The sequence below is a fragment of the Anopheles coluzzii genome, chromosome 2 (assembly GCF_943734685.1).
Source record: "Anopheles coluzzii chromosome 2, AcolN3, whole genome shotgun sequence".
Classification (NCBI taxonomy): Eukaryota; Metazoa; Arthropoda; class Insecta; order Diptera; family Culicidae; genus Anopheles; species Anopheles coluzzii.
In genome coordinates, this window is record NC_064670.1 from 124,441,958 (window position 1) to 124,468,403 (window position 26,446).

The window sequence follows — 26,446 nt, forward strand, 5'->3', positions numbered from 1 at the left end:
TAGCTAATTGGCGGGTTTGTGCGTCGCTCGGCAGAGGACTGTAAACTTCGCTTCGTAACAAAAAGATAATAATAACTCTATGCTAGCGATGCTTTCGCAGTTTCAGAAGGAGGGACTAGGAGCTGGGGTGATAGTGTGAATTTAATTTTAATTGAAATATATAGATCTCATTAGCTGTTTGCTTCAGGCCCTGGGCATTCCGGCCAATTTCACGAAGGAGACATTTTAATGGAATTCTTCATCTTCCTCGCTTGCGCTCCACTGACTTGGCTAGGCGCTCTTTCCAGCCCACAAGCGGTAGTGTCCCACGCAAGATTGATGTGCCACTGGGGCTCATCTAGGCTGTTGAACTGAGCTTCAAAAATCAATACGCGGGAAGTACGGAAAAATCCACTCGGAAAATTACTCCCAAAAATCGCTGGGCAATAAGGGGCAGATCAGGGGCTGGCACTGCCGGGGCGTTGGGATGCCGCTCGATGTCACATGTCAACTGTCCGAACGGCTAACGAATACAAATGAATCGGTATCGGGGTTGAACGAGGAGCAGCTTGTAGTGAGGGAAGGCAGAAAAAACTACAAATTCACTAACCAAACAAACCAAGCATCGAAATCACAGCCCCATAACACCCGCCGGCAATGGGCGATGGGAAGGATAATGGACAAATTCTATTAGGCAAACAACTCAACCGAGTTCTCTCGTGTATATCGGCTGCGCAGCTGATATTGTCCGAGGCCGGGCACGGAATGATGAATCATTGGCACATTATCCTTTTTTGGGAGGGATTTCGAACGCAACAAAACGTAGCCGTAGTGTTTATTTTTATTCTCTTTTTTCCCTCCCCGATAACGATGACGATGCAGCAACAGGCGTTTGGGGGGAAAGCGAACCATTTTTGCTTTTCTTTTTCAGGTCCCAACGCTTTTTTTTTGCCGACATCGAGAATGAGCAAAGATCAATCATTCAAGGTGATGGTGGCACGGGTCGTTTCAAGGGAAAATGAGATGGGTAGGTCAAACGGAAGGCCAAATCATTGGCTTACGGTGACAACGAGCAAGTGTGAAGGTCAGAGGTCAACTTATTCATGACAGGCATGAATTTGAGAACAAAGCTTTGGCTTGTTATGAAGTGAACAAATCACTTACGAAGGTTGTCCGACACAGAACCAACGCAACAAGCGCCTAAATGTATGCAAATCATTGCATGGATGCTGACGTTTTTTGCAGAACCCGAACACGATATAAAATTTGATTAAAAGCTTGACATGTAGAACGACAAAATCTATTTTCATCTAATCGCCTGTAACAACTGAAAATGAATGCCATTTCAATTACTTTATCAACTTCATTTGAAAACGCAACCGGTTCCGCTTTTTCAACGTCAAACAGGTCAACTTCTAAGTGAGTCACGTTTTACGACTTCACTTTTCATCCTGAAATGGGCAATTTGCTACCATTTGAATACACAATTTTCTTTTCGCCAATATCAACCGCGCGTCTCTGGGGTGGAATTCCCAGCGCAAACGTTTTTCTGGGTTCTTTTTAGTTTTACAGCAATTCGTTATCTCGTCGAGTTTATCGTACCTGCTACGGGAGCAGCGCCAAGAGCGCAACGGAGGGTGATAAATCACTTCTTGAATCAGGTGAAAGAAGACGATGTCGAAAATATCATCATTGACGTTTTATAGTGAGTGTGGCTCTGTGAGGTGCCTTTAATAGGAGGTGAAATGTTTGTGCTACTGTGCACTTTCCGACTTCCATTCCTCGCGTGATTGGTGATTGTAGAAGCTATCGGAGCTTTTCTCAAGTGCTTTCCGTGAAAATACTGACGCGCGACTCTGTGCCGAGCACATCATTGAAGAACGTTTGGTATTCATCGCTACCTTTTCGTTCGCAACCGAATCTTCCCAAGCACAACCCAAAGGAATCTCCACTGCAAACGGTAAATCCGCTCGTGTTTGTCAACTGATCAACACACTTCAAGGATTAGTTTTCTCGATTACCTTCAAGTGCTCGTTCTCGTTCACACGCGGCATTTGTTTGGTGGAGCTCTTGACATTTCGGTATTACACTGGCGCTGTGTCGCTTTGGAAGTTAAGTTTTCCTCCCATGGGGAAGGCAAACAGTAGCAGTCGCCGTATAATCGCTTCCTGGGAACTCGACCACGATCCCCACGAGCACGAATCGTGCTGGAGGGTGGAATCTTCCCGAGCATAGCGCTTGGCTTTTTGATTGATGATGAATTTTTGATATGCATCAAAGGATTTGCATGCCCGAACGCGTTCCTCTGTCTTCGGTGATTACACGCTGAGATCGTTTGCGGGAGTAGCGTGCAGTACGAGAGAAGGTAACACGCTATAGTCCGAACGCTTCCGTGTTGAATGATTCGAAGCTAAGGGGATTGCTTCCACTACGCGAAGCTTCACTGGACGGCTAAATCCGACGAAGCTTTAGAGGTTTGAAATAATCCATCAGAAGTTGGTTTAATACTTTTTCCCGAGAAACTCCCGGCACCTCGGTTAACGGTGGCGCGATGCGAAACAATTTAGCCACCGCAAAAAGGATAAGATTTGCGTGGGATCGGTTTTGCATAAGTTAGGCGAGAGACCGTGAAAGCTGATTGAAATCAACCCCAAAAATACGACACCGTTTTTGTGTCGGATCCGAATGACCAAATAAATATTCATTTCGCTTAACGACGTTAACGTACCGCATTCTCGGTAGCGACTGGGTATGTTTCCCATCGTACACTCATGGTAGAACGATCATCTAAAACTGGACATCGTGCCGCAGCGTACGGCGGGCTGGACACGTTTCGCCGTTTAATAATTCACATCCTTATTTTCATCCGCTACCATTTTGTACTCGTCGTAGGATAGGGCAAAGACGTGTAGGAAGCGAGCCATACCAGAAGGGTGCAGTGTTGATACATTTTGAATGAAATGGGACAGACAGATGGGACGTAGGTGTGTAGATAGTAGCACACATTTTACCGGGTTTTTGGGTGGGTTGTAAAATGTCGCAATTTAACGAGCACATGCACCAACGAGGGCGTTTTTAAAGATGCGCAGGGAATAAATGTTGTTGAGCTTTACATACAATATTTTATTTGCAATATTTTGTTCAGCTTTTCGCGTAATGGTACCTGTTATTGCATACATTTCGGCGTTTAGAGGCTTCCTTAACAAATTTGCCTGAAAGTATGCAATCAGTAACACAAAGTTCTCTTTTAACGCTGTTGTTCATTCCACCGCGTAGGAAGTATCGATGGCAAGGAGCTGCATTGTATTTCTAAACCACCATGCTCAATATATGAAGGTTTCTTTGTTACTTCAAGAGCTAAAGAGACATTGACACTGGGAACATTTGCAAAACGCCTGTCGGTTTTTGGAATGCTTCTTTGCACTGCTTAGGTTGCTTGTTTTTTTTCGATACTTCTTCGGAAATCAAACGATTGATCGAAACCGTTTGATTAGTGCAGACAACAGCTTTTCTTTCCACTCTTTGTGTCGGAGGCTTTGACATTGACACAGACGGTCCCGCGGTCCCATACAGGCACGTGCTCACACACTTGGGCAGCTTCTCCGGCAGCCCGTATCAGAGCGTTTTGTCTTTTATCGGATGTAGGATGTGCACCGAAATAGGAAAAATGGTATGTATCCCACCTCATAGAAAGTGAAGTGGATGGGCCCGAGAAAGAAGCGCGTCTATTCTTTGAACGGGCGACGTCCTCAGGTATCGATTCCGGGAAGTGAGTATGGTCGCATTGTCTTATCGCTCGAAACGAAGCGCCGGAGGGAGAGCCGAGTGAACAGGGAGCCAAATGTTTTGAATATAGGTTTCATTTCTTTCTTTCGTCATCTCTCCGTCTGCCTACTGCTCGGATAGAGGATTATGCTAGATTATGTTGGACATTTACTATGCTTGAGTGCGTCCTATCCCGTTCGATGTTCCGTATGGTATCGTTTGCTATTTCTAGATTGATGTAGCAAAAGGTATAATACAACATGTGTCGGATTGTTGTGTCAGACGACATCAATCAAACATTTCAGACGAAAACTGATCAAACGTGGATTAGGACTTTTCCGTAAGTATGTTCAAAACGGGTTGGCAGGAAGAAAATGTTGTTCAAAAATATGTTCCTATTCAAAAGCTGACGTCCGAAAAGGGTTGTTGGAAAATTAATAATAAAATACAAGTTTGTGATAATATTGATTTGTTTTCTAGGAAAATCAACGTGACAAGTGGTTACGCGTTATGAATTCTACAGTATAAAATATTCGTGGAAGTTATAATCAGCTTTATTGCACTGAATGTAGAGTGAAAATTAATTAAAAACTTTTCCATGGAGTAACAGGTTCGTTGAAATCAATACCTGTTAGGAATAGGTAATTGTACAGCCTACATCGGAAACGCTGACATCCATCGAACGACACAGTGTGCACGAAAGCCCGTCCAACTAATGTACATCCGTCCGTTGGTCCACAGCAAACAGTTGTGCTAGAGCAGCACAAATGAATAATAGCATACCATGCCAACGCGTTGTTCCCAGAACCTATATACCGACTTCTCTGATCAACCGATAAATAGACGCTACTTGACGTTTCACGCTCGTTACTGGCGGGGCTTTGTTAACGCAACTTCCCCGTTCTCGCTGACAAATACGCCTCAAAGTATGCAACTTCATATGGCAACAGCTCTATGTTAGATATCGTGCTCGTGGACAAATTGACTGTAATTCGGTTCCTGGATGCGCTGTGCATACCTTGAAGGCGCAACTGACAGTAGAATTTGTATTCCGAGGAAACGTGCTCGAGTTTAGCGCTCCACAAGAGAGAGAGAGAGAGAGAGAGAGAGAGAGAGAGAGAGAGAGAGAGAGAGAGAGAGAGAGAGAGAGAGCGAGAAAGAGACGCTTCGCCCAGACACGATCATCATGGTGTCGTTAAGTACCAATTCCACTGTGACTTTCGTCGCAACTGGGCCCGAAGTAAATTAGATCCGTGTCCGAGAAGATCGTAAGACGACGCACACACACGGCTTTGTCGCCTTTGTGCTGTTGTTCTTTTCCTATGTTTGTTATCGCAGTTTAAGACTTCAGCCAGAATGTTGCTGTTGCTGCTGCTGCTGCAGGACAACAAATCGACCTATCAAGAAGTGGTCCCCATAGTACGTCTGGCTGTGTTTGGCTTTTTATGGTCCCGGGCGAAAGAACGCCAGCACGAAGACGTTCTCGTGGTGGCAAACTGTTTCCAGCAAACGGTATAAATAGCGTAAACCGTACCGTTGCGGTAATCTTGCGTTGCTACATGCGCCACAAGGAAAAGGAACACAATGTGCCATAAAATCAACAACTTAGAATGGTTCCGCAGGTCGTGGGTGGAGCTGGAAGCAAAGGTGTCACCGGAGGAAAAGAAACGCGAGATGGATCGCTTTTCCGGCTGCGTTCGCATCTCAAGTGAAGCACACTTTTGCACGATAAGACGATTGAGGGTTCGTATAAATCTTTCAAAACAAACACAACCACAGGAACAGCACGCCACACCAGCGCCGGCAGTTGAGTTTTTAAGAAATCGTTTCTGTCACCTACTTGTTTTTTTATTTCAAATTTGGTCCTTTAACATTTACCACCGAAATAATAGCGGACCGGTTGTCACTCATTTTCGATCCGGAATAATAAACGAATTTCGGTTGTATGAAAGTAGGAAAGCAGCCTCAGGATGGGGATAAAATATTTGCATTCCAATCCGTCATCCATCCATCCATCACGCCACAGCAAAGGTGAAAGCAGTTTTTTCCCCGGACGAGAAATATCGGCTTTGCCGGGTTTGCCGGGCATAAAAATAGGTCCTTCGAAATGATTCCCAATTAACAGCCAGCAGCATTCCGAAGAATCCGTTTCGAATGGAATTCGATCCAATAAGGTGGCGAGGAATGCTGCGAAAGCAAAACGTTGGCATTCAGAAAGAGGGAAAATTGGAGAATGTTGTTTGTTTGCATTTCTTCGGCAATGATTTTGAGCCTTCCCGTTTTGTTGGGTGACGCTGTGCTGTACGGTTGGGGAATTATAATTCCAGCGGGCTGTGCAGCTGTACTTGTAGCAGATTATACGGTACGGTTTGAACTGGTAAACATTCGCAAAGCGTAGTGTCATAGTTCTGGAAAGCGAAACATTGCTGGGTGCGAAGTGCGAAACGAACATTTAGGCGCAATTGCTCGCTTAAGGAGAGATGAACGAGAAGAAGAGACCGGGATGGAACGTTTCTTCCGGCACGTTTGACGGATTTCCTGTCTCATTGCTTCATCTGGCATTTGGTTGGGGCGAGGCGAGAAAGGTGGAGCAATAATCCGTTTACCAGAAGGAAAGCGCACTCAGAGGATTATTGGCATCATCATCAGCGTGACCTCTTTTAATGCCTCACACAGCCATACACACGCTCGTGCGGAAGAATCATCCAGATTATCCTCTCGCATTAGTAACTGTAGGAATGACGCGAGCTTGAACGTCGTAGAACATCATCTAAACGAGGTGTTTAGACGAGTAAAGGATGCACGAAACACACACACACAAGTGCTTATTGCGATGCCTTTAATAACTTTCTTGTCGTCATCGTCACATTCTTCTCTTTAACCGCTAGGAAGGTTACAGTTGGTCCTTTGAGTATACTTTTCTGTCCATGAGGAATCTGATTTATCACATTTGGATGCCATTAATGTACCCTTCACTTTATACATTCACCATCGTGAAACCCTTTTCAGTGTTTATTTATTAACGAAAGCGGAAAAGAAAGCAAGGACACAGTTTTAACCCTCAATAAAACCACCGTGCCCAAAGCGACCACCCCCAGTATGCAAAGTAGAGAGTGGCCATGGACTAGTAAGAGCAATATAGGCGAGGCAGAGGCAAGCGAAGTGTTCCAGCTTAAGATCATTAGGCTCTATTTTTACGCCTTAATTGTTCCGTTTTTTACGTTAATCCTTCCTTCCTTGTGGTGTTAGTATGCGGTTTGGCATCGGAAGTGGTCGTATGTTAATTTCTTTGCGCTAAAGCATCCCTTTTTTGTTGAAGTACCCGTGAATAATAAGTACCAGTGTTTATTTAAAGGGCTTTAATAATTTGTTCATGATTTACGCAAATTTGATTTGCTTACCATTGCGAAAAAAGCAAATGATGAGCAAATAAACCGCTTCTAAAGTGAAGTAGAACGTGTATCTTTTTGCGAGATTGTTCTTTGACATTTTAGGAAGCATACAAAAATGGTGCAAAGATAAATTGGATTAGCCGAATAACGATTGACGATGGAAGATAGCATTATTGAAATGGTGTGAAAGATTCAAACTCGCTCAAATCGCTACTCTATCCAAAAATCAATAACGCTCTAGAATTCAAGTCATGTAAATGGAATTAACTGTTGATTACATAGAAATATTCTTCACCGATGGGCAACGCACGAAAAAAAGCGTGCCAGGAAACACTCCCATCGCGTATTAGCCTAAAAGTATGCAATCCGTGTATCAAAGTGTGCGCAATAAACTAATTTGTAAAGACAGAGCCGAAACGTTCTTTTCTAATGTGAACACCACGTCTCTGGAAATGCTCAGCTCTTGATCTGTGCCATGCGTTTTACCTGAGAGGGCTGTTTCTTGCAAGAAAAAGAAATCTTATTAAATCATACAGCGCGGCAACGCGTCACCAACGCCACCGCCAGCTGTATTTAATTTTATTTTGTGACTCGTTTCCTGCGTCGTGTCGCAAGGTTCAACACTTCAAAGCGAAACCTTGTAATTGACGCTTTTGCTTTGCTTTCCCCGAACGGGGTAATTTAATTTTTGCATTCAATGAGCAAAAAGGTAGGTGAAATGGGCGGTCGAGTTGACTGACGTGCCGGGGTCATGCAATCGGGTAAGTTTTAATTGAGTTTGGGTGGAAAGTTACGTATGGTTTCTTGATACGGCGACAGTTAGGGGCTGCATATAATGCAAACAATATTACCCTTTCCCTTAAAAAATATTGGACAATAATAGGAAGGCTTTTCTAGGAGAAAATTTACAGCAGGATTTGTTTACTATGACAATGATGGCAAATGGATGAGACGGAAAGGGTGATTGGCACAAACGGGTTGTTCCAGAGAGAAGGAAATATTCCCATCATGATTGGATGCAGAAAAGAGATTGGATGCGATCGATCGAACTTCTGTTGGCTTCCGTTATTGATTGGTTGAGAGATGTGGTTTGTTTTTGCAAGACTGCCTCAGCACAGTCTGCCCTGTTGCTGTCAAAGTTAATTAACAAAACAACAAATCACAACCCCTCACTGCAAGAAGAACACAACACAGAATCATTAGCGAGCAGATCGATAAGCCACGTTGCAACTGTTGAATTTGCAAAGCAATAACGCAATAGCAAAAGGTTGTGCTTGTCTCGTTCTACATCAACGTGTAAAAGTTGAGCGTGTAAAGCTATAATTACAAAAAATATTGTGTAGAAATAAAAATGAAAAGAGAACAAGACAAGAGAGAAAAGCAGAGTACTTTAGTTGAGCAAAAAGGATTGATGAAAACAGTGCAAACAAGACCGTGTGAAGCGAAAAACAAGGCAACGGCTTCAGAACAGGAGAAGAAACACTTACAACTGATGAGTCGGATGCTACGGACATTTGGTGCAGTTAAGGTGCTGGTGGTGATGATGCTGGCAGAGGTGGTGGTGTGGATGGTGGAGAGAGTGAATTGTGGCGGTGAATGCCAGGATCGTGGCAAAGCTCACACCTACACACTCACACACACACATACACACAGACAGATACACCAACACAGTTCCTGCAGTTTGTTTTCGCTCACTAAACCATCCGGCAGCGCTGGACACCATCCATCGAAACTGGGTCAAGCACGGACTGACAACGCCGGAATGAAAATAGATAGTGCCCTCGCTTGTCTGGTTTGGGTGGAATTTTCGTGTCCAAAATTTACGCCTTTCTCTCGGCCAAGCTATCTACAAACGGTTGAACGGGCTTTTACTTCAACACTGCTGCAGTAAGGTGTGACGTTTGTTTGTTTGTTTTTTCTGAAGCAGGTGCTTTATGCACTCACGAGGAATCACAGTTTTCAGCGTAACGCTACCACCATCAACCAAATCTCACAGGACACAGCGATAAGAATAAAACAAGAACGTCTACACAACGAACGCCTAAATGTATGGACACCGCATTGCATGGATGTAGAATGTACACAAGGGGCGAGCTCACACGAGGGTTCTGCCAACTAGATTTGATGGTTGCTAGTGCTTTAGGATTTATTGCATTTGCGAGCTACACATTGTGACAGTGAAGGCAAGATGGTGCTGGTACACTTAGCAAGGATTTGACTCGTTTGGAGGTTAACAAAAAAACACACATAAACACGAAACAAACAATCGTCTACTAATGGACAGCGACAACGACACAAGCCACGCATAAATACACACAAACACACAGAGGGATATTGAGATGCACACACACAAACACACACATTCAGCCACTATGGGATCACTATGGTAATATGACTGGTGCTGGTACCTGGCGGCTTAACGTGGCTGGATCAGAAACAGTACGTCCCCGGATTAGGAGGCCGATCGGTGTTAGTATGTGTATAAAAAAAGCTATCTGGTCTCCCTCCCCAAAAAGCTCGTTAGTTAACTCGCTTCAGCTTTACACTTTTACTTTTACTGGTTCAGTCTATCACACTGCTGCGAGCTCGCTCGGCACGTGTCTCCGTTGCTGGACGTTCGGGCACTCTGAAGATCGCTGATTATAAAACCTACAAAATCACACTCGCACATACACACACACACATACACTCACACTGCTAGGCGCGCTATCGCTTCTAATTGACACTAGTTACTAAGTTACTTGTTTTATAGGTCCACGAAGTTTCCGAAAACAAGGCAACGGGAACACAGGGAATGGTCTCCTGCCGATGGTCCACCCGGACGATGGTTTAGTGGTGTATAGACAGCCGGGAGCAGAAAAATGTTGCCCTATTAGCTAGCTGTCCGTTGTTGGTAGGTTGCTGGCAAGGGCTTTGACGCGTTTTGTACATACTCTCTAGGTAGGTTGCAGTTAGTAAATAGACACTATGTGATATTATATCGTTACAATTTGTTTTGTTCTAAAATCTATCAGCGTTTGGTCCTAAAACGAGAGGTAATTGGTTGGTTGTCATTTATGCCGGATGCAACAGCTGGAAGGAAGGTCATGCGCTTCACCAAAATCAGGAAACATTCGTGTCTTTAATCGGAGAGTATCAGCTTAGTGAGGAGAGTTTAAGCAAAACGAACGATCTCTATATAGCATGTGGAAAGCTGATCCATTAATCTCTTTGTAGAAAATTCATACCTCAACTAAAGAGGTCATAAGCAAGGTAAAGGTGAAGGTAGTTATAGCCCAGTTTCCTTTCCCGGATACGATCCTAATGACGATAAAGTTTTTACAAAATATTGTAAATTGAAAACTAATCCTCCACCGACCGTCCGTTGAATCTGCTTGCATCTAGAAGGCCTAAAGATTCACCACTAAAGCGTCCACCACAGATTCACAACCGGCATTCTCGCTTCCCCGGTAATGGAGTGAATGGCGCATTTGCTTGTGGGGAAAAGTTTCCTGCTCCATCTCTAGCTGAAACGAAGTTGTTTGCATCCGCTTTCGGGCCCTACACCTGCCGACTGAAACGGTGCCAAAACTTACAAACGCATCCGGGGGTATCCCTTATCGTGCGATAGTGGTGAGGCCAGGGCATTGATGCTTTTAAGACTGAGTGAACATTTTGAAAAAGGGTCGTCAGGTCTGGCTGGTTGAGAGCGGCAGTTTCATTTTTTACGTGTAAATTGGAAAAGTTTGCTCCAGACTGGCGGGACTGGTCTGGCCCGCCCGAGCTCACACGACAGGGTGACAGGAAAATGGACGGAAGAGATGGTACTTCCGGTGGTAGATGGCAGGTTCTCGTAGGGCACTTTACGAAACGGGACAGCACAGGACGAAAGTAGTTTGCACACGGTGTCAGTGTCAGGAGGTGGCTGGGCCATTAGAACGATATGTTAAACTTTCTCTACCTATGCCATCTTGCGCTGGCTGTTTTGTTGCAGTGTTGTGTTGTAATAATTGCTCACGAGCACAAGCATAGGGTCGATATTTTAAAGCAAGTACGTTGTTTCAAAATCAAAATCGACTCAATAACAAAACTAAAACTAAAACACAAAACGGTAATAGGATCAACAGATGACAAGACGCCTAAATGCAGGCAATCCACATGACTAAATCATCTTATTCGCTTCATTGTGGTCAATGGGGACGATTGTAAAGTTCCGTTAGAATGAAGTTATCTGTCGTACCCGACGTTATAATTAATTCAACGCACACCCACACACACACAGATACCCATATTGAGTGACTGATGGGTTTCCGCTGTTATAAAACAAAGGCACATTCTCCATTCTCTTCCAAACGGACAACTGTGGTAGGCCTCTGACAGCAGCAATGAACCTCCGAATGGACTGCGGCCAACTTTAAAGAGCGATAAGAGTGGAACCACTCCAATTATCATTCCAACAGGAATCAAAGCATCGCATGAAAGTCGACTCTTTGGCCGGTTGGTTGAATGGCTGGAGCTTCCCTTGCTCAGGCAGCAGGAACCGGAACCGGTGTGTGGTAGGTTACAGTATCGGAAAGGGACGAAAATCGATTCCCGATGGACGAATGGTGGAGCTCCATTCATGGTGAGGCAGCGCCAAGAAGGAACGAAGAACCGTTCCGTTCCCGGCAGGAGGCTGTCTAACGTACAACAGCCCGGAAGATGGAAAGAGAGCAGCCAGCAGATAAAAACGATCGTTTTCAATGCCACCCTACGACGGTGGGTGGCGTCATCTCGGACGTCAGTGATGCCCTTACTCACCTCACGGCCTTCTGACAGCTGAGACCGGCCCGAGAAGCAAGATGAGCAAAGACTCATCCGGCCGGCTTGGGGACCACCCGCTGTGTGCGTCTATCATTGGACCAGTGCCAAACGTCAACTGGCGTCGTGTTCATTGAAATTGCAGCATGTGAGTATGTGTGTGTGTGTTTGGCTGTATCTACACGATACCACTGCTGGGCCCACTATTGCCCGAGAGTAGGCTGTCAGTTTGTGTCCCATTATTTCCCTCCGACGGGTATGACGAAATTAATGAACCACATCCAACCACGCACTCTGGCTGTTCCCCCCCGAATGGTCCACCCGCCCCTCGGGGTCGTGTATAAAATCGATGCTTGTAATGATGAAACAAGCGCTGCCAGAAACAGGCACAGGTCGATGCGTACCATAACGAGAGACGAGGCTTCCAGCAGACCTTGGCCGTGCCATCGGAACGGTACACCATCGGTCTACATTTAGGCGCAAATGGTGGTTGCTCGCTATGTTAATCAAACGAAACGGAACGGAAAGGTGTCGATTGGTGTACGTTCGTTCCGGTTTTGTGCTGTGTGCTCTCGCAACCGCTCCATGGGTAATTTAATCGTGCAAACTAAACCAACCGTAAACCTTTGCCACATATCGTGCGAAAAACGACTCGTTCCTTTGCTCGTAGGTCGTTATCGGTGGGCACGATAAGGATCACAGGACCTGGCGCTGCTGTAGCTCTACAAAAGCGCACACTCTCTGTTTCTCGCTCTCTGTAAGTGGTGAGCTTTTTTCGCGGCACATGTTTGCGTAAAACTGAACTCAAAACACAATTTAAACGTTCACAACCATTGCGCGCGTTCCGCTATCACCTGAGCTGGAAGAGCTCACAACGCCCATGTCCCTTTGCCGCGGTTTGGATATCGAAATAGCATAGAATTTATCACCTCCCTAGCACAACGTTTTACGGTGAATTGTGTCCCTTCTTGAGCGTCGGTTTGTCCTTCGGTGGCAGAGGCTCAGTCCTGGTGACTTCCGGCCAACCGGATGCGGCACAAATAGAGTGCTGGGATGGATGGATTTAGGCAACCTTTTGAACAGCAGGCTATGTGCCGGTTGAAGAAGCAGCGCACTCACTGGAACAAGCGCCATCGAGGTAGTACCGGTTTTGTGATGATGGAGAAGAAAAAAACACACACACAAACTTTTGTTTGCAAACAGAAGGTCCTGCCAGGCGTGAAAAGTGATTGACGAAAGCGACCATGGAGCGATGAAAAAGGATTAAGCTGCTTCTGACCTCGCCAGGGGTCGGTTCTAGCGTTTTTGGCTCAGGTTTTTGGCTCAGGTTTTTGGCTATAGGTGACACTAACAAAGAGGCTTTGGAAGCACTGACTTTAACGGACCTTGGGATACTTTGAAGGGGAAGCATAATTTTGTCCTAAATATGGATCCATTTATGTTGAGCACGACAATCAAACTAAGAATTCACAATTCAAGTAACCGTTAGTGATTTGAATTTCACTCGCTTCAATTGGGAATAATGTCCATCCAAGTGGATAGTTTAAAAGGACCAAGAGCAAAAGAAACACATTTCAATTGCAAGTGATTTATAACTGAAGATATCACATGGGTGCGGGTAATTTAATCTGCTTCTCAATTGTGGTTGCCATTGCAAAACGATGTACGCAAAGGCTGCTACGATACAAAGAATGCTATCTTGACCGACTACACCAACCAACCTCAACGATGGCAATCAAATATTTGCCCGGCAGAAGTTAAGGGAAGGTAAGATTCTTGCGGTGACACTGTCCAGCGTAGAATGCAATCGAGAAAGGATGTTAAAAAAAAACATATCTACCTTCACAAAGCCCTATTCCCGGTCGGAGTACGTTCTTGCACACTCCTTTCAACGGTGTGACCAACTTTTGATTTCCCCTTTTTGCATTCTTGCTCTGCTTGGTTCTCCCCATTCTTGAACAGAGAATACGTTGCACTCGAGCTTGTTGTTGAACGACTATATGTTCACAATCTCGTTGATCGTAGCGACCGTTCGTCACAAACAAAAAAAAAAAAACCATGACCAAGATATTGTGAATCGGAAGCACTTTTGCGCTGTGCACACGTGTGGGAAACGTTGAGTTTTCGTGGCAGATTTACTGCTGGTTCTCAGCAACAGCACATCCCGAGCATACGAGTGGGTCCCGGGAGGGATGCAAAAGCTGAACCATAAGCTTAACAAGCTGGACGACCAATCTCGTGACAGAAACTCCAAAAAAGAACCCCCCCCACCCCCCTCCCACATACACACATACCCAAAAGCAAACAAGCCTGGGGAAAGTTGGGGTTGAGGTTTCGAAAAATCCCGGCTTCTCCTGCAACTGCAAGGAATGTTCTTAAAGGCAGCTTACACACCGGTTCGCAGGCAACCCGCAGCATTCCGGAGATGAAATTGATAAATAATATATAAGGTTGTTAATTTCTTATTCCCCAAAACCCGCAACCCGTAAGTTAACGATTGGAACGGATACCGGATTGTACCGGTGCTGTCCCACGCAGGTGATGCGCATTGGGGACGGCAAAGAGCAGTACGGGTGCTCGAGAATGTTAGGAAATGCAAATTCTTCCACCGTAATTGGTTGCGGGATTGGTTGGGATCACGAGGCAGTGCAGGTGTCCAGGGGGGGAGGGAGAGGGGAAGAGTTTACAGTTACTGTACTGAATGTTTGCCAGTTTTGCTTTCTTTTTGTACACTGGTGCAGAACATACAGAACGATCGGAAGCGGTAGAGGAAGCGGAAAAAAGGTTTTCAAGCACTAAAAGCACAAAAAAATCGGATGAAGTACATTCCAAGCAGCGGGGGTAGATTATGTTACAGAGTTAGCAAAGTTATTGGTGTTTTATAAATAAACCCCTATGGGAGCTGCACAGGATGTCGCTTGAGGACTTGCGACTTGTGCTTGCGCTTGAGGAAGCCCCATCAAACATCTGATTCCACGAAACTGCTTGGTGAAGTGTGAGCGTTTGCCGGAACGGGACAAAACTTTTCCCCTGAAGCGTCAGCAATAATTGAGGTGCTGATTTCGTCGAACTTTTTGTACTGTTAAAACGAATCAAATGTAACCGTGCTCACCTTTTTCATCAGGCATGATGATGGCAAAAAGGATCTGGCCGTTGTAGTCAAATTAAGAGCCAGCCAGTGCCTGTGGCTCGCTAATTAGTAGCAAGAGAGTCTGACAGAGAGGGTCCCAAATACTGCCTACACGTGTTTTACAAAATTAGTAGTTGATTACTTCGCGTACCGATTTGGCATTAAAATGCCATTGCTTTCTCCATTCCTTACCTTGGGCTTGGTTCCATTCTAATGCGTACAGCCGTTCACCGGCAAATGCCGCGAACACGGAAATGATTCGATCGTGTATTCCCCGCCTGGGTTCCGATTGTTCGAGAATTCGGAAGCAGCAATGTCTGCACCAACACTTTTGCACAACTGCTATTCTTAGCGACGTGTGCGCAGATTCGCCAGCTTGCGAAGGGAACTGGATGGCAGCGCGAACGGGCTACCCCTGTGCATTAGCAAAGTTAGTAATTAAAACAGTAAATTTAAACCAGCTCACCAGTGTAGGAGTTAACGACAATGGCACTACAGCCCACCAGTTTCGGGCGGGCGAGATTTCGCGTCGGATTTATTTAACTTGTTAATACAGGTACACCCGATGTGCTTCACCCACCACACCGGAGTTACAGAAGCAGTGTTAGTGGGGGAGAAACACGGGAGGAAAATTTCGTTTGCTCAGCAACTTTTCCAGCGAACGGCGAACGATACCTACACCGAGAACTATCTCCGTTTATCTGTGAAATCGCTAAAGACATCTGTAGCTGATGACTATTTTCAGACTGCTGACGCAGACGGGGTGTGTTCATGCTCTCGAACTCTCATCCAGCGGCCAGATGCACCGGCCAGATGAGATCGTTTGCATCGAGCAGTGTGGAAACGATTCGGTCAGCTTAGATTCGATTCACGTGCTGCGGATCGGTATAATTGTGCCCTTCAAACGGTCCAAGAAGGTCACAACTTTTTAGCACCTATCGTTTGCATAACACGCCCGAACCATTAACAGGGACTTAACCTACACTAAAAGTGGTGCGATTAATGGAGCGATTAAGTTGCCGCTAGCATCGCTTAACATGACGAACGAGGATGAGCTTAAAAGAGAGTTAAAGTCAGTTGAAAATGGCCCAAAAAAAGTTTGAGTCTCTGTATTAGTACGTGCTTTCTGGTCGGTCTGGTTTTTTATCGATAAACTTTGCAAGGAGAAGAAGAAGATGGAGATTATTGTTCTTTTTAAAATATGATATTGATTAAATTCGCTTAAACAAAGTTGACATCATAACATCATCATAATATCAGATAAGGCAAACAAACGATCAACACAGCTCTAATAAAGTATCATTGTGCTGCTGTTTGCATAACTTTAGGAGTTTAGGTTTACTCAAAGGATCGCATGCTATATCGCAGTTGCGACAAACTTTCCTCGTTAAAGCATTAACAATCGCTTTTTTACTGGTGTGTTTACATTCGTTTGCCAACACTTTCATCCGGATAAAGAATCAATAAACCATTAATCCCTTCATTATTAGGCCATTACACGTAAGCGCTCTTGGTTCGCTTCCGAGCAAAGTTTCCATTGCTATAACCTAGCATCAAGAGTAACAAACAGATTATACAAACTTAAGGCGTGTTTTTGAGAGCGAGTGCTTCAACATCCGTCATTAATAGTAACGCTTCCGCAACAACGAGTGAATCGTGCTCGAGCGAAAGGTCACATTTTAACGACATTATAGCCGAAGCCTGATTGATTAATTGATGCAAGCCATCCGTGAAATCTGCTGCGCACAGCATTCGACACTGCCTGCGGATACACACACTGTGATCACGATTTTATCACCGTTCCTTTTTGCAGCTTCCGCATTGTCAGTTTACCCATTTGCATAAAGATAGTAGCGTGAAAATCGATTCCATTTCGAACGTGATTGCAGCCGAACGTGACTCCTTCCGTGCTTCCGTTTCGTTGCACACATCCCATGCGCACAGTGCAACGAACCTTGTACCCTCGTAGGGTCAGCTTCTCGACACACAAATAATGTCCTCTATGCATGTGTCAGCTGAGCTTTCCCCATGGCAGCAGGAAATCGCTCCATTGTAATCTTGGGCGATTAATATGATTTATGGCAAGCGCTTTAAAATTGGTGCATTGGGCGCGATAGTCTTTTCGGCCGTACCCGATGCAGGTTATCGAAAGATAGGAATCGTGTTTAGCGTTCCATTTCGTAGGGTTTTTGTAAATTATGAACCACCACCACACCTTGCATCCGGGTGGCACCCGAGGGCGTAGTTTGAATTAAATTGTACACTATAATGCCCACCATTTACCGCCAACCACAAACACATGCGCACGGAGTCAAGCCAAAGTGCAGCTCACCCACGAACCATATGGTTAAACAGCTCCCAAAACACCGCTTACACACACAAGCACTCTCTCTCACACATACACACACACACCTGCTGCGGCCAGCTGCCGGGTGCTTATGAGGGTGTAAAATAATCTCATTAATTTAGATCGCATTATTGCGCATTACACAGCGCAAGAGGCTTGCGGGTGCTGTTGTGATGTTATGATAAATTGCCTACATTCAGGCGGACAGCAGAAATATGATTTGCCCGCCAGCTTAAACACAATGTGTAGGGCCGCTCCCGTTTCCCTCAGCCACAGGTTGAAAATCGGCACACAAAAATGCAACTCGTGCAAGGGTGATTGGTGTAAATATTTACCACAAGCTGAACCGAGATAGATGAGTTTGTGAGAGGACGCGTAATAGTTCTATTTATTTGCGCACATGTAAGGCGCCTTTTCGCAGTATGACAACCAAATTAACACCTTCACTTGATGGTGACCCTGAACTAAATGAAGCTGCCATTTGCATCGATTATGAAGTCGAGCCAGGAAGCAATGGAATAAGCGCAACAATTATCACCATCGCCCGTCGTTCTGCTTGCTTTGTGCTTACCGATCCGTGACGAATGGTGGCAGCAAGTTAACGATGCTAAAACACTGCGCCAAAGCTAATGGTCAGTTTGTATGTTAAACGTACAGCTCGGTCTCGATGTTTCAAGCAGCCGAGTGACTGTGAACCGGGACGGGAAAATCGATACTTTGTTTTATTTTTAAACTCAAGCCATCCCGAGTGTCCTTTTTTGCTAGTTTATCTTTGCCGAAAAGTGGTGCGCCATGGGCCTGGGTGATGGTCGCTTGTTGGTCGCTTAATCGATAATCTGATGAACATTTCACACACCTTCCCAATCTTCCGGTGCCGGGCTGGTACGATTTCGTTGGAGTTCGTGGAAGGTCGCGGCGATGAAGGCGAAGGAAATACGTCGAAAGTGAAAGTTGTCACCGGGAGAACATTTCGGAGCAGGCGGGCTCGGGCACCATTGGGTGCCGTCCATTATTAAATCGGATATAAATGGGACATGTTTCTATTGTGCTGAATTTAATTAAACGTAACGAGGTTTTCCTTTCATTTATTGTTTCCTTTCGCACTCGCAGGGACCTTCGGGGCGACGACGGCGGCCGCTGCTGCTTTTTCGGGTCACGATTTGTTGTGGATTAGACGATCTCGGGCAAGTCTTCTTTTTGGTATTAGGAAGAGAAAAAGATTTACTTTTGCTTTGCTCTCTTTTGTGTTCTTTGAGAAGGTTATAGAAACCAGTTTTGGATCAGCGGCTTGTGTACTTGATGCAATCAAAATATGAGCGGTACAACCGCAACCCTGCTGCGTTGAGTTCGTTGTAATGGATTGTCAACATTATTACGAAGCAAACAACAATGCAGTGGGTCACCACATGCTTTCTATTAAATTAATTTTCTTCTACTGCAATACATTATGTTAGCCTTTGGAGCAGAGAATGCTGTTATAATGATTATTAGGACCATGTTGTTGTACAGATTGCATACATTTTGGCGTTTACTAAAGAAAAGAACCATTTTCATATATTGTATTTGCCTGTAAGACCCAAACAATCAATTATCAAAAGAAAACCCTTGATTGATATGAAATTATTCCATTCACTTTCTATTCGAGCTTATTTTCCTCCCAATTTGCTGTGGGTCAACCTTCTAAACTTCTCCCTATACTGAGTGTATGTGACTTTTTGTCCGAGCTAATAGGGATCAATTTCGATGCCCTTACATCCCATTTGAACTGAACCTAAACACATCTTCCAGCACAACCCGTGAGCAACTCCAACAACACCGTTCCCCTCCAATTGGGGCCGTAAATTTACGTCACTGAGGACGACCCTCGCCATTTAGCTTTTGATGGGAAATTTATTGCCAGTTCCTTCAGACACTCGAGGCACTCGGGGTGCGCGTTGATGCGTGGTACCCCTTTAACACTGCTGCCACCTGAGCTGACAACAATTATACAGCGGCATGCTTTCAACAAAGGCCCTTCCCGAGCGCCCTAACACACTTTCAAAGCCGACCGACGTCCTGGATCATCCCCCGGTGTCAATTCACTCCCCAGGGGAAATGGAAGTTAGCCGGAGTGAGACATTAACAATCTGCCATACAACTTCTCCACCCTCGAGAACCCTCAGCAAGCCGCACCTCTTGGCGGGAACACTTTGCCCGCACACACACACACGTACTGAGTGGCTCAGTCCAACTAATGATGGGTTGATGCGTGTGGCAACCGTGGCTGTCGGCAGGCTTTGCACTCCGTTTAACGCTTTAAAATAACGACAAAAAGCGCTTATTATGGAGGGATACCCGCAGAGGGACATATTAACATTTTCATTGCAATGGGTTTTTATTTAAATGAGAACCCCTGCGTAAACATTACGATGTTTGGGTCTTGTAATCACTGTGGGTGTGTGGTAAATCCCAGACCTGTCGGTGGCAGTGTATAAAATTATCAAAACATCATCCAAATCCATCATCTGTCAACACGTGACCTCTTATCGGTAAAGTTTCATCTAACAATACATTGAAAAAGAAGCTCGATTGTTATCCAATGCTACCTTCCAAATGTAACGTAACTAACCTAGGGGCAACCGGGGCACTTATCGTTATCAAAAACAAATCGGGATGAAGTTTGCCGAAGAGCACTCTCGAGAAGTTGTTCAAACAGTTCCAATCCACTGTTCGGGCGCTGCCTAACTAGCTCCGGATCTTTGTAAGCACGAGTGAAAGTCGGATGAGGGGGCACGCCAGCATGTAACTGATAACCAACAGGATGACTTCTGATGTTTCTGGCGCGCTGGTTTCGCAAAAACTTTTCTCTCTCCCGTCTCCATCCTGCCCACCGCCAACTGGCCCGTGGGAGATTGGTTGGCTTTTTGCTGGCTGGCTGGTCGGTGTGTTTATTGTTCCTTTTTCTGGAGTGTGGATCGATGGCAAGAAGAGCGAACGAAGATACAGAGTCAAGAGCACTTGGCGGCGATCTTCAAGAAAGCTTCGTTTGCCAGGGATCCTTGCAAATCCAGAGTTCCAAAGAAAGCCCTTGGAATTGGACAAGTTTTACAAGCAGCTCGCCCAAGCTCCACAGCCAAAGCACTCATTATCGTCGAGGAAATGCTTGCTTCATTGGCTTACACACGCGGGACATTGGGAAGCGCGCGGATAGCACGCCAGCAGGCAACGTTCAATCCAGCTGACCCGGTTTTCGCCTTCATTAGTGTCTTATAACAAGAAACTGGGGGAGACGACGGTGTTGTTGTTATTATAACAATCTCAAATGAAAATTGAAATGGAAAAGTTAGACTGCTGTCGGGCCCCTAGGACGGGACGGAGGAAACTAACCATGTGACAATGCACTTAAAATTTGCAAAATTATGCTCAACTGCTAAGCAGCAGTCAACAAGCGCGTTATAAGTTGCGCGAGTTAAACTTGCCGAGAAAACAATATTACTCCACCGTGTGTCCAAATTCACATTCGAAAGAACGATACGCAGAAGTCGGTTGGCTCGTTGGCTCGTTAATGAAATGGAAACAACATCCCGCACCGGCACGGGATAGTGACTTCACGAGCAATCTCAGACTTACTATTATTGTTCGGCAAACGGCTGTGGGGAGGGCGAGAGAGGGGCGAGCAGCGGCGAGTTCATTGCTGCCTCATATTAAACAAACAACCCTACGGGCCCACACCCTCAAACCTGTGGAGCACAGCCGCATGTAGTCGACGACGATTCTAATGAATATACACTGCTTGCTCCAACTCACCACCACCATCGGCCAAACTCAGTGGCACTTCTTCGCGAAACGAACGCTTGGTTAACAAGCGAAATTAGCACAATTACGTTTTATTATTATGATTATTTTTTGCGCCCTTTTGCCAGGCCACTGCTTCGCCCGCATGTGTGTGGTGGCTGTCTATATTCATGGAGTGTATATTATGATTTGTTTATATGATGGCATACGAGTGCAAACGAGGAAACTGCTGGATAATAAAAGGGAAGCGAGAAGCGGCCGCCCAGCATGGCCTGGCAGGACGCGATCGTTAGACAGTTAACGATACAGTAGCAAAGACTGTATCTGCAATCATCGTCTACTGATACGATTGAATGATGTGGTAGTGGAAAGCGAAGGCAAGAAAACGAAACCACAATGAGGCGTCCGACAAACGGACAGTTGTTCGTTTTCCCGTTTCCGTTTCGCGGGAGGTTGGGTTAAAAAAAGATGGCACGGCACGGTGGCAGAATAATGACTCTAACAAGGTATTTCGTTACATGCGACACACGAACGAACGCTGGAGTGTATCTGTTGCCCGCTGCCATACAACACGGTGACACTGACCCGATGGTGAATTTGATGAAAATAACAGTGCGCAAAACAACCCCATTAATTTCATATCCATTTGCTTTCATTTCTTTTGCTTGATTAAGGGAAGTAAAAAGAAAAAAATGTAAGAAAGCAATGGGAAAATAGCTGTCAAGGAGGGCCTAAGAAAACCCCATGCTGTCATGCAAATTGCATAGCACAAGGCGCAATTGTACACACAGTTTCAACGAATCTATGCACCTCCCTGTACAGTGCGCCTGAAGTCATGCAATCCGGACAGCAAAAGTGCTTTTGCTGTACACTAGTCTTAACGATTTATTGATCACTTTCAACAAGGCAACTCAGCTGGGCTCGGTCCCTTCTCCGTCACACAGCAGTCCGATACAACATAGCAGTCCATAGTGTCGCGTTTGATTGAGTTAACCTTGAATTTGACACCACACAAGCGGATTGGGGGAGTAGGAGCTATGAGGATAGATACTAGATGTGTCACTGGTTGGAAGGATTTGCTGCTAGGGAAAATAATACTACGCTCCACAAAAGAGTGAGAATGCGTTTTTTCTCTATCACTCAATCTGTTTACGTTAAATTTTGTAATGTATTAGTGAAGATGTATGGGCTTCTTTAAAAAACTGCCAAACATTTCACCTCGCTGTACATTTACGTTTAGCATCTTTTGTGAGCGTACTTGTAGCTAGTTTATTTGACAGTGAAGTATCGGCCCTCGCAGCGATCTCAACCCGCTTGCTGGAGTTCCTTTTCCAGAAATGACGCAAACTGATCCATTCGGTGCGTAATTTATTGACATTTCATGGCCCAATGCTAGAGCGCAAGCATAAGCGCAAGCAGCTGATTTCCGCAAGCCACAATGCCACGGTTTTGCGCCAATAATAGGTCTTCGGGATTGGCCACAGCCACATGTGGTCCGGTCGGTGGTGGTCCGCAGCATCATCTCGCCATGTTGCGTTGATCGATTTCGTTCTGCTGAACTGAGCGAAAATGGGGTGCTTCGTCCAGTTTATTTATGGGTTCCACCACATTACCCAGTTCCAGGGAGAGCTAACGGAACGCGCAGGGAAGGGTGTATGGAATGCACCGGCCCCGTCCGCGCATGACACGCACGAACGCGCAATCGTTCATGGACCGTACGCAAATAAATCGCTCGCGGGCGCTGCTCCCCAGCCGGCAGGAGGGCGCACAAACAGTGTAAACAAACATTCGTTGACTAATTTCAACAAATAATAATCCCCATCTGGAAGATGGCGAGGAAGAAGTGTGAGTGTGAATGGTCTAGAGCGCTAATTTTTTGCGCCATTTCCCACTCACCGGGTTATTGCGTGAAGAAAAACGGTTGAGTAATACGCAGAGGAGTGCGTTAGTGCGATGTAAATGTGGCGGAAACAGATTGCTAATTAGCCATTTCGCACGTCGCCTACTGCACAGTTGGAACGGTGGTCTGAAAACTTTACGATGATCAAAACCGGACTACACTTTTATTAACTCTAATTTACAGCATTGTGTAAGTTTGTCAGCAACAAGCTGCTTCCAGTCTTCGAGCCTTGAACTTCCTGGCCCTTCCTGAAGCAAGTCGTAAAAAAGAAAGTCAATCAGTGTAGGACGGCTGAAGGCGAATGGCATACACTCTTTCGCTCTAATGAATTATGAACCCTTTTCCGGTACAACCAAACAACCAGATGGCTTTCCTTCGAAGGGCTCTTATTTCAATGCCCGCTTCTCTCGGAAATCGGTTGAAAGCGGCCATACGACCGTACGACTGTTCTGGGATTGAATAATTGAAATCATACAAAACCAAGATGGCCTCCGTTCGAGATTCACTTTCGCACAAGCTAAAGGGATTTCTCTTTCAAATCACAAACCACACCGAACACAGTGCAGCTGACCATATGGCGAGTCATCGTCATAAAACGACCGTCCAAAATCACACACACACACACGCCCAGACTCGTGCGCTCGTTGGAATGTTGGTCCAGTGGAGTTTTTGGTTGTTAAAGTTTCCCGACATTCATGGGTCCGATGGGACGGTCCCGGGCGGTTCGGGCTCTAGGGCAATGTGTGTCTGTAACGATCTCTCCATCTCCCGGCCTTTGGGCAACGAGTCCCTTGGGAAGCTGTCAAGAACCGGTAACCGCTGTATGAAGCTAGGTGGGAGAGAATAAAAATATTCCCCCAACAAAACCCCGTACACACTCACATTCCAAAACTGCGAATGATGCATCTCGTTTGTCGGATGATCACAATAAAAAAGCATCGTCACGTACACACCCGCACACAAATGGAAACAGGGAACAGGGTGATGATCGTAAAAAAAAGCTACTTCAACGGACGTCACTGGATTAGTTGAGGGGGGGAGGGGGATTAAATCGAATCGATTTGATATGTCAGTGTGTGCTTTTGTTTGATGAAGCGCTCCAAAATAAAATGTTCACATCATGAACTGGCTTTTAATCAAATACGCCCAAGCGTGTGAAAATCAAGAATGGTATCGATATAGAGCGGTAGATGTGGAATGTTTGTGCCCCGTGGCATTAGCCCGATTTTTCCATTTGTTCACACTTGGCCGCCATATTGTTTGATCCGGAATTAAATCCTAACCTTTCACGGGGTTGGAGAAGCATCCCGATGTATATGCATACACACGCAGGCACATCGTTTATTACTTTCCCTGCTTTGGTGGGGGGGGGGGGGGGCGGATGGGTCCCGCTAGCTTATTGATTATTCATCCAAATTATCCTGGTCACGGCACCAGCCGTGAGATTCTCCCCTGTTTCCCATGGGAGGGCGGAAAGGGGTTCGCTATTTATTATTCAGCCTTATTTCCATCTTCACAGCTCGACAACTATCTCGGCATTCACTCACTCACACGCTCACGGGGGCCACTCCCAGCTGTAAGGGCGGCAGTGTTTATCAGTCTACCTCTGGGAGGTTTTTTCTCCATTTCCCATCCCTTTCCACGTCCCTTTTCAAGGGCAACCCGGGTGCTTCTTAAGCCGCTTATCAAAATCGACGATCGATTTGGGTGGTTCGGTTTCGAGTGGGAATGAAAAATTCATTACCATCAAGAGCGCTACAATGTATGCGCTGGAGTGTGTGTGTGTGTGTGTGTGGCTGTTGTTCTGTAGCTCGGAGAAGGATAGCGCACGGACAGAATCGATCGATTGACCTCTCGTTATGGGGCGTCTAATGATGACGATAGCTTCACACCCGAGATGCGACCTCAGAGATCTATCAATGCAAACTGGCAACTAGACATTGGGATGCAAGTGGATACAAGTGTCACCCGATCCAAAGAATGATGTAGGCCCATTTATCTAAAGCACGGGCATACGGACATATGCATAAGGTCAGATGTTCGATTGATTCCAATCGCCCGTTCATGCAGAATACACTTCTCCAGACATGAACCGTTCACGCTTTTAAGGATGTATCTCAAAAAAAAAAACACCTCACACACATACACCCCGGTGTGTGAGTGACATTGTACCTGTTCAAGGTCAATTTTCTTCTTCGTTTTTTTTCGCTTCTTCTCTTGCTTCTTCGTAAGCGGTGAAAAAATAAACAACACAGAGTGCTATTGATGACTTTTTTGAAGCCGTGTGAAGAACGGGTTTCGTCACTGTAACACCCCGGTGGTCCCGAAGTGAATCGAGCGAGCGGACGAGATCTGACTCATCAATAAGCCTCACGTGGAACGCACACTTTGGCTGTTGATTCACACAAACACAGAAACGCTTCCACACCAACACGTGCTTAATAGAATCGTACCAATTTCCAATCAATTTTCGAACCGTTTTGCATCCACCCAGGCAAGTAGTAAGCGTTGAAGTAGAGCGTCCCACTGCCATCTGACGCCAGGACTCCACAGAGCATAACACGGAGCGCAACATAACAACTGACAGCTGCCAAACGCTTCAGAAAACGCTTCTTTGATGGTAACATGTTTTGAATATCCTTAGTAGGCCGCTCATTGCTCATAGACAAGCTACCAACCTACTACGATGACCGACAGTTAATGAAACGCTTTACCTGCTTTCCCAAGCGTTTTCTGAAGCGTTTGGCAGCTGTCAGTTGTTATGTTGCGCTCCGTGTTATGCTCTGTGGAGTCCTGGCGTGACAGTTGCTGGTAGTGCTTATGGCTTACTTTGTTTCACTGGCATTTAGAAGCGTTTTAACATCACACCTCACACGCACCTGCACGCTGCTGAGGTGGAAAAGTTTGTTGATTCCATTAATCAATTGATCGATTTACAAGCACATACCTACACACACACACAGCTCAGGTGGCACAAATAGGTCAACTCGACACTAATTCCTCTGAGCCGATCGCCTCGCCATTACAACGCTTCGCAAAGGTGAAAATCGTGTCATTGCGGGTGGATTTGTCAGCCGTATCCATATCCGACGCTGCCACTGTGAGATACAAAATCCTAACACACACCTGATTCCACGGCTCAATCTGATAACAAATTAATGCCACCAGCAAAACACTGGCGCTTGGGCACGTCCTCGTCCGACATGTCCGAACGGGCCCGGAAACGGGCTACAGCCTGTGCCCGCGTGTTGAATTATCGATTTTCCGCACCGTGTCAGCGATCCGCCCAACAGCACACAGCCTGCAAAACACCAAATTATGCCTCGCTAGCTGATGCTGGAGACCAGACCGGACGGTTCGGCACGGTGTCCTATGAGTGT

The 26,446-nt window shown here is 45.7% G+C and overlaps 1 protein-coding gene across 18 annotated transcripts in view; it reads right to left on the reverse strand.

Moving 5' to 3' along the window:
- LOC120948186 (potassium channel subfamily T member 2) overlaps window positions 1-26,446 on the reverse strand; it is a 153,832-nt gene that overhangs the window by 61,557 nt on the left and 65,829 nt on the right. For 11 of the 18 annotated variants that reach the window (XM_049606690.1, XM_049606695.1, XM_049606691.1 and 8 more), the window contains exon 3: window positions 8,624-10,159. The exons of 6 other annotated variants lie outside the window; for them this stretch is intronic. Coding sequence is in view for 10 of the 12 variants with exons in the window: in XM_049606695.1 (XP_049462652.1) it covers window positions 8,624-8,650 (27 nt within the window). In the remaining 2 variants the exon portion in view is untranslated. The remainder of the gene's footprint in view (window positions 1-8,623; window positions 10,160-26,446) is intronic. One more of the 18 variants, XM_040364261.2, reaches the window with a different exon arrangement.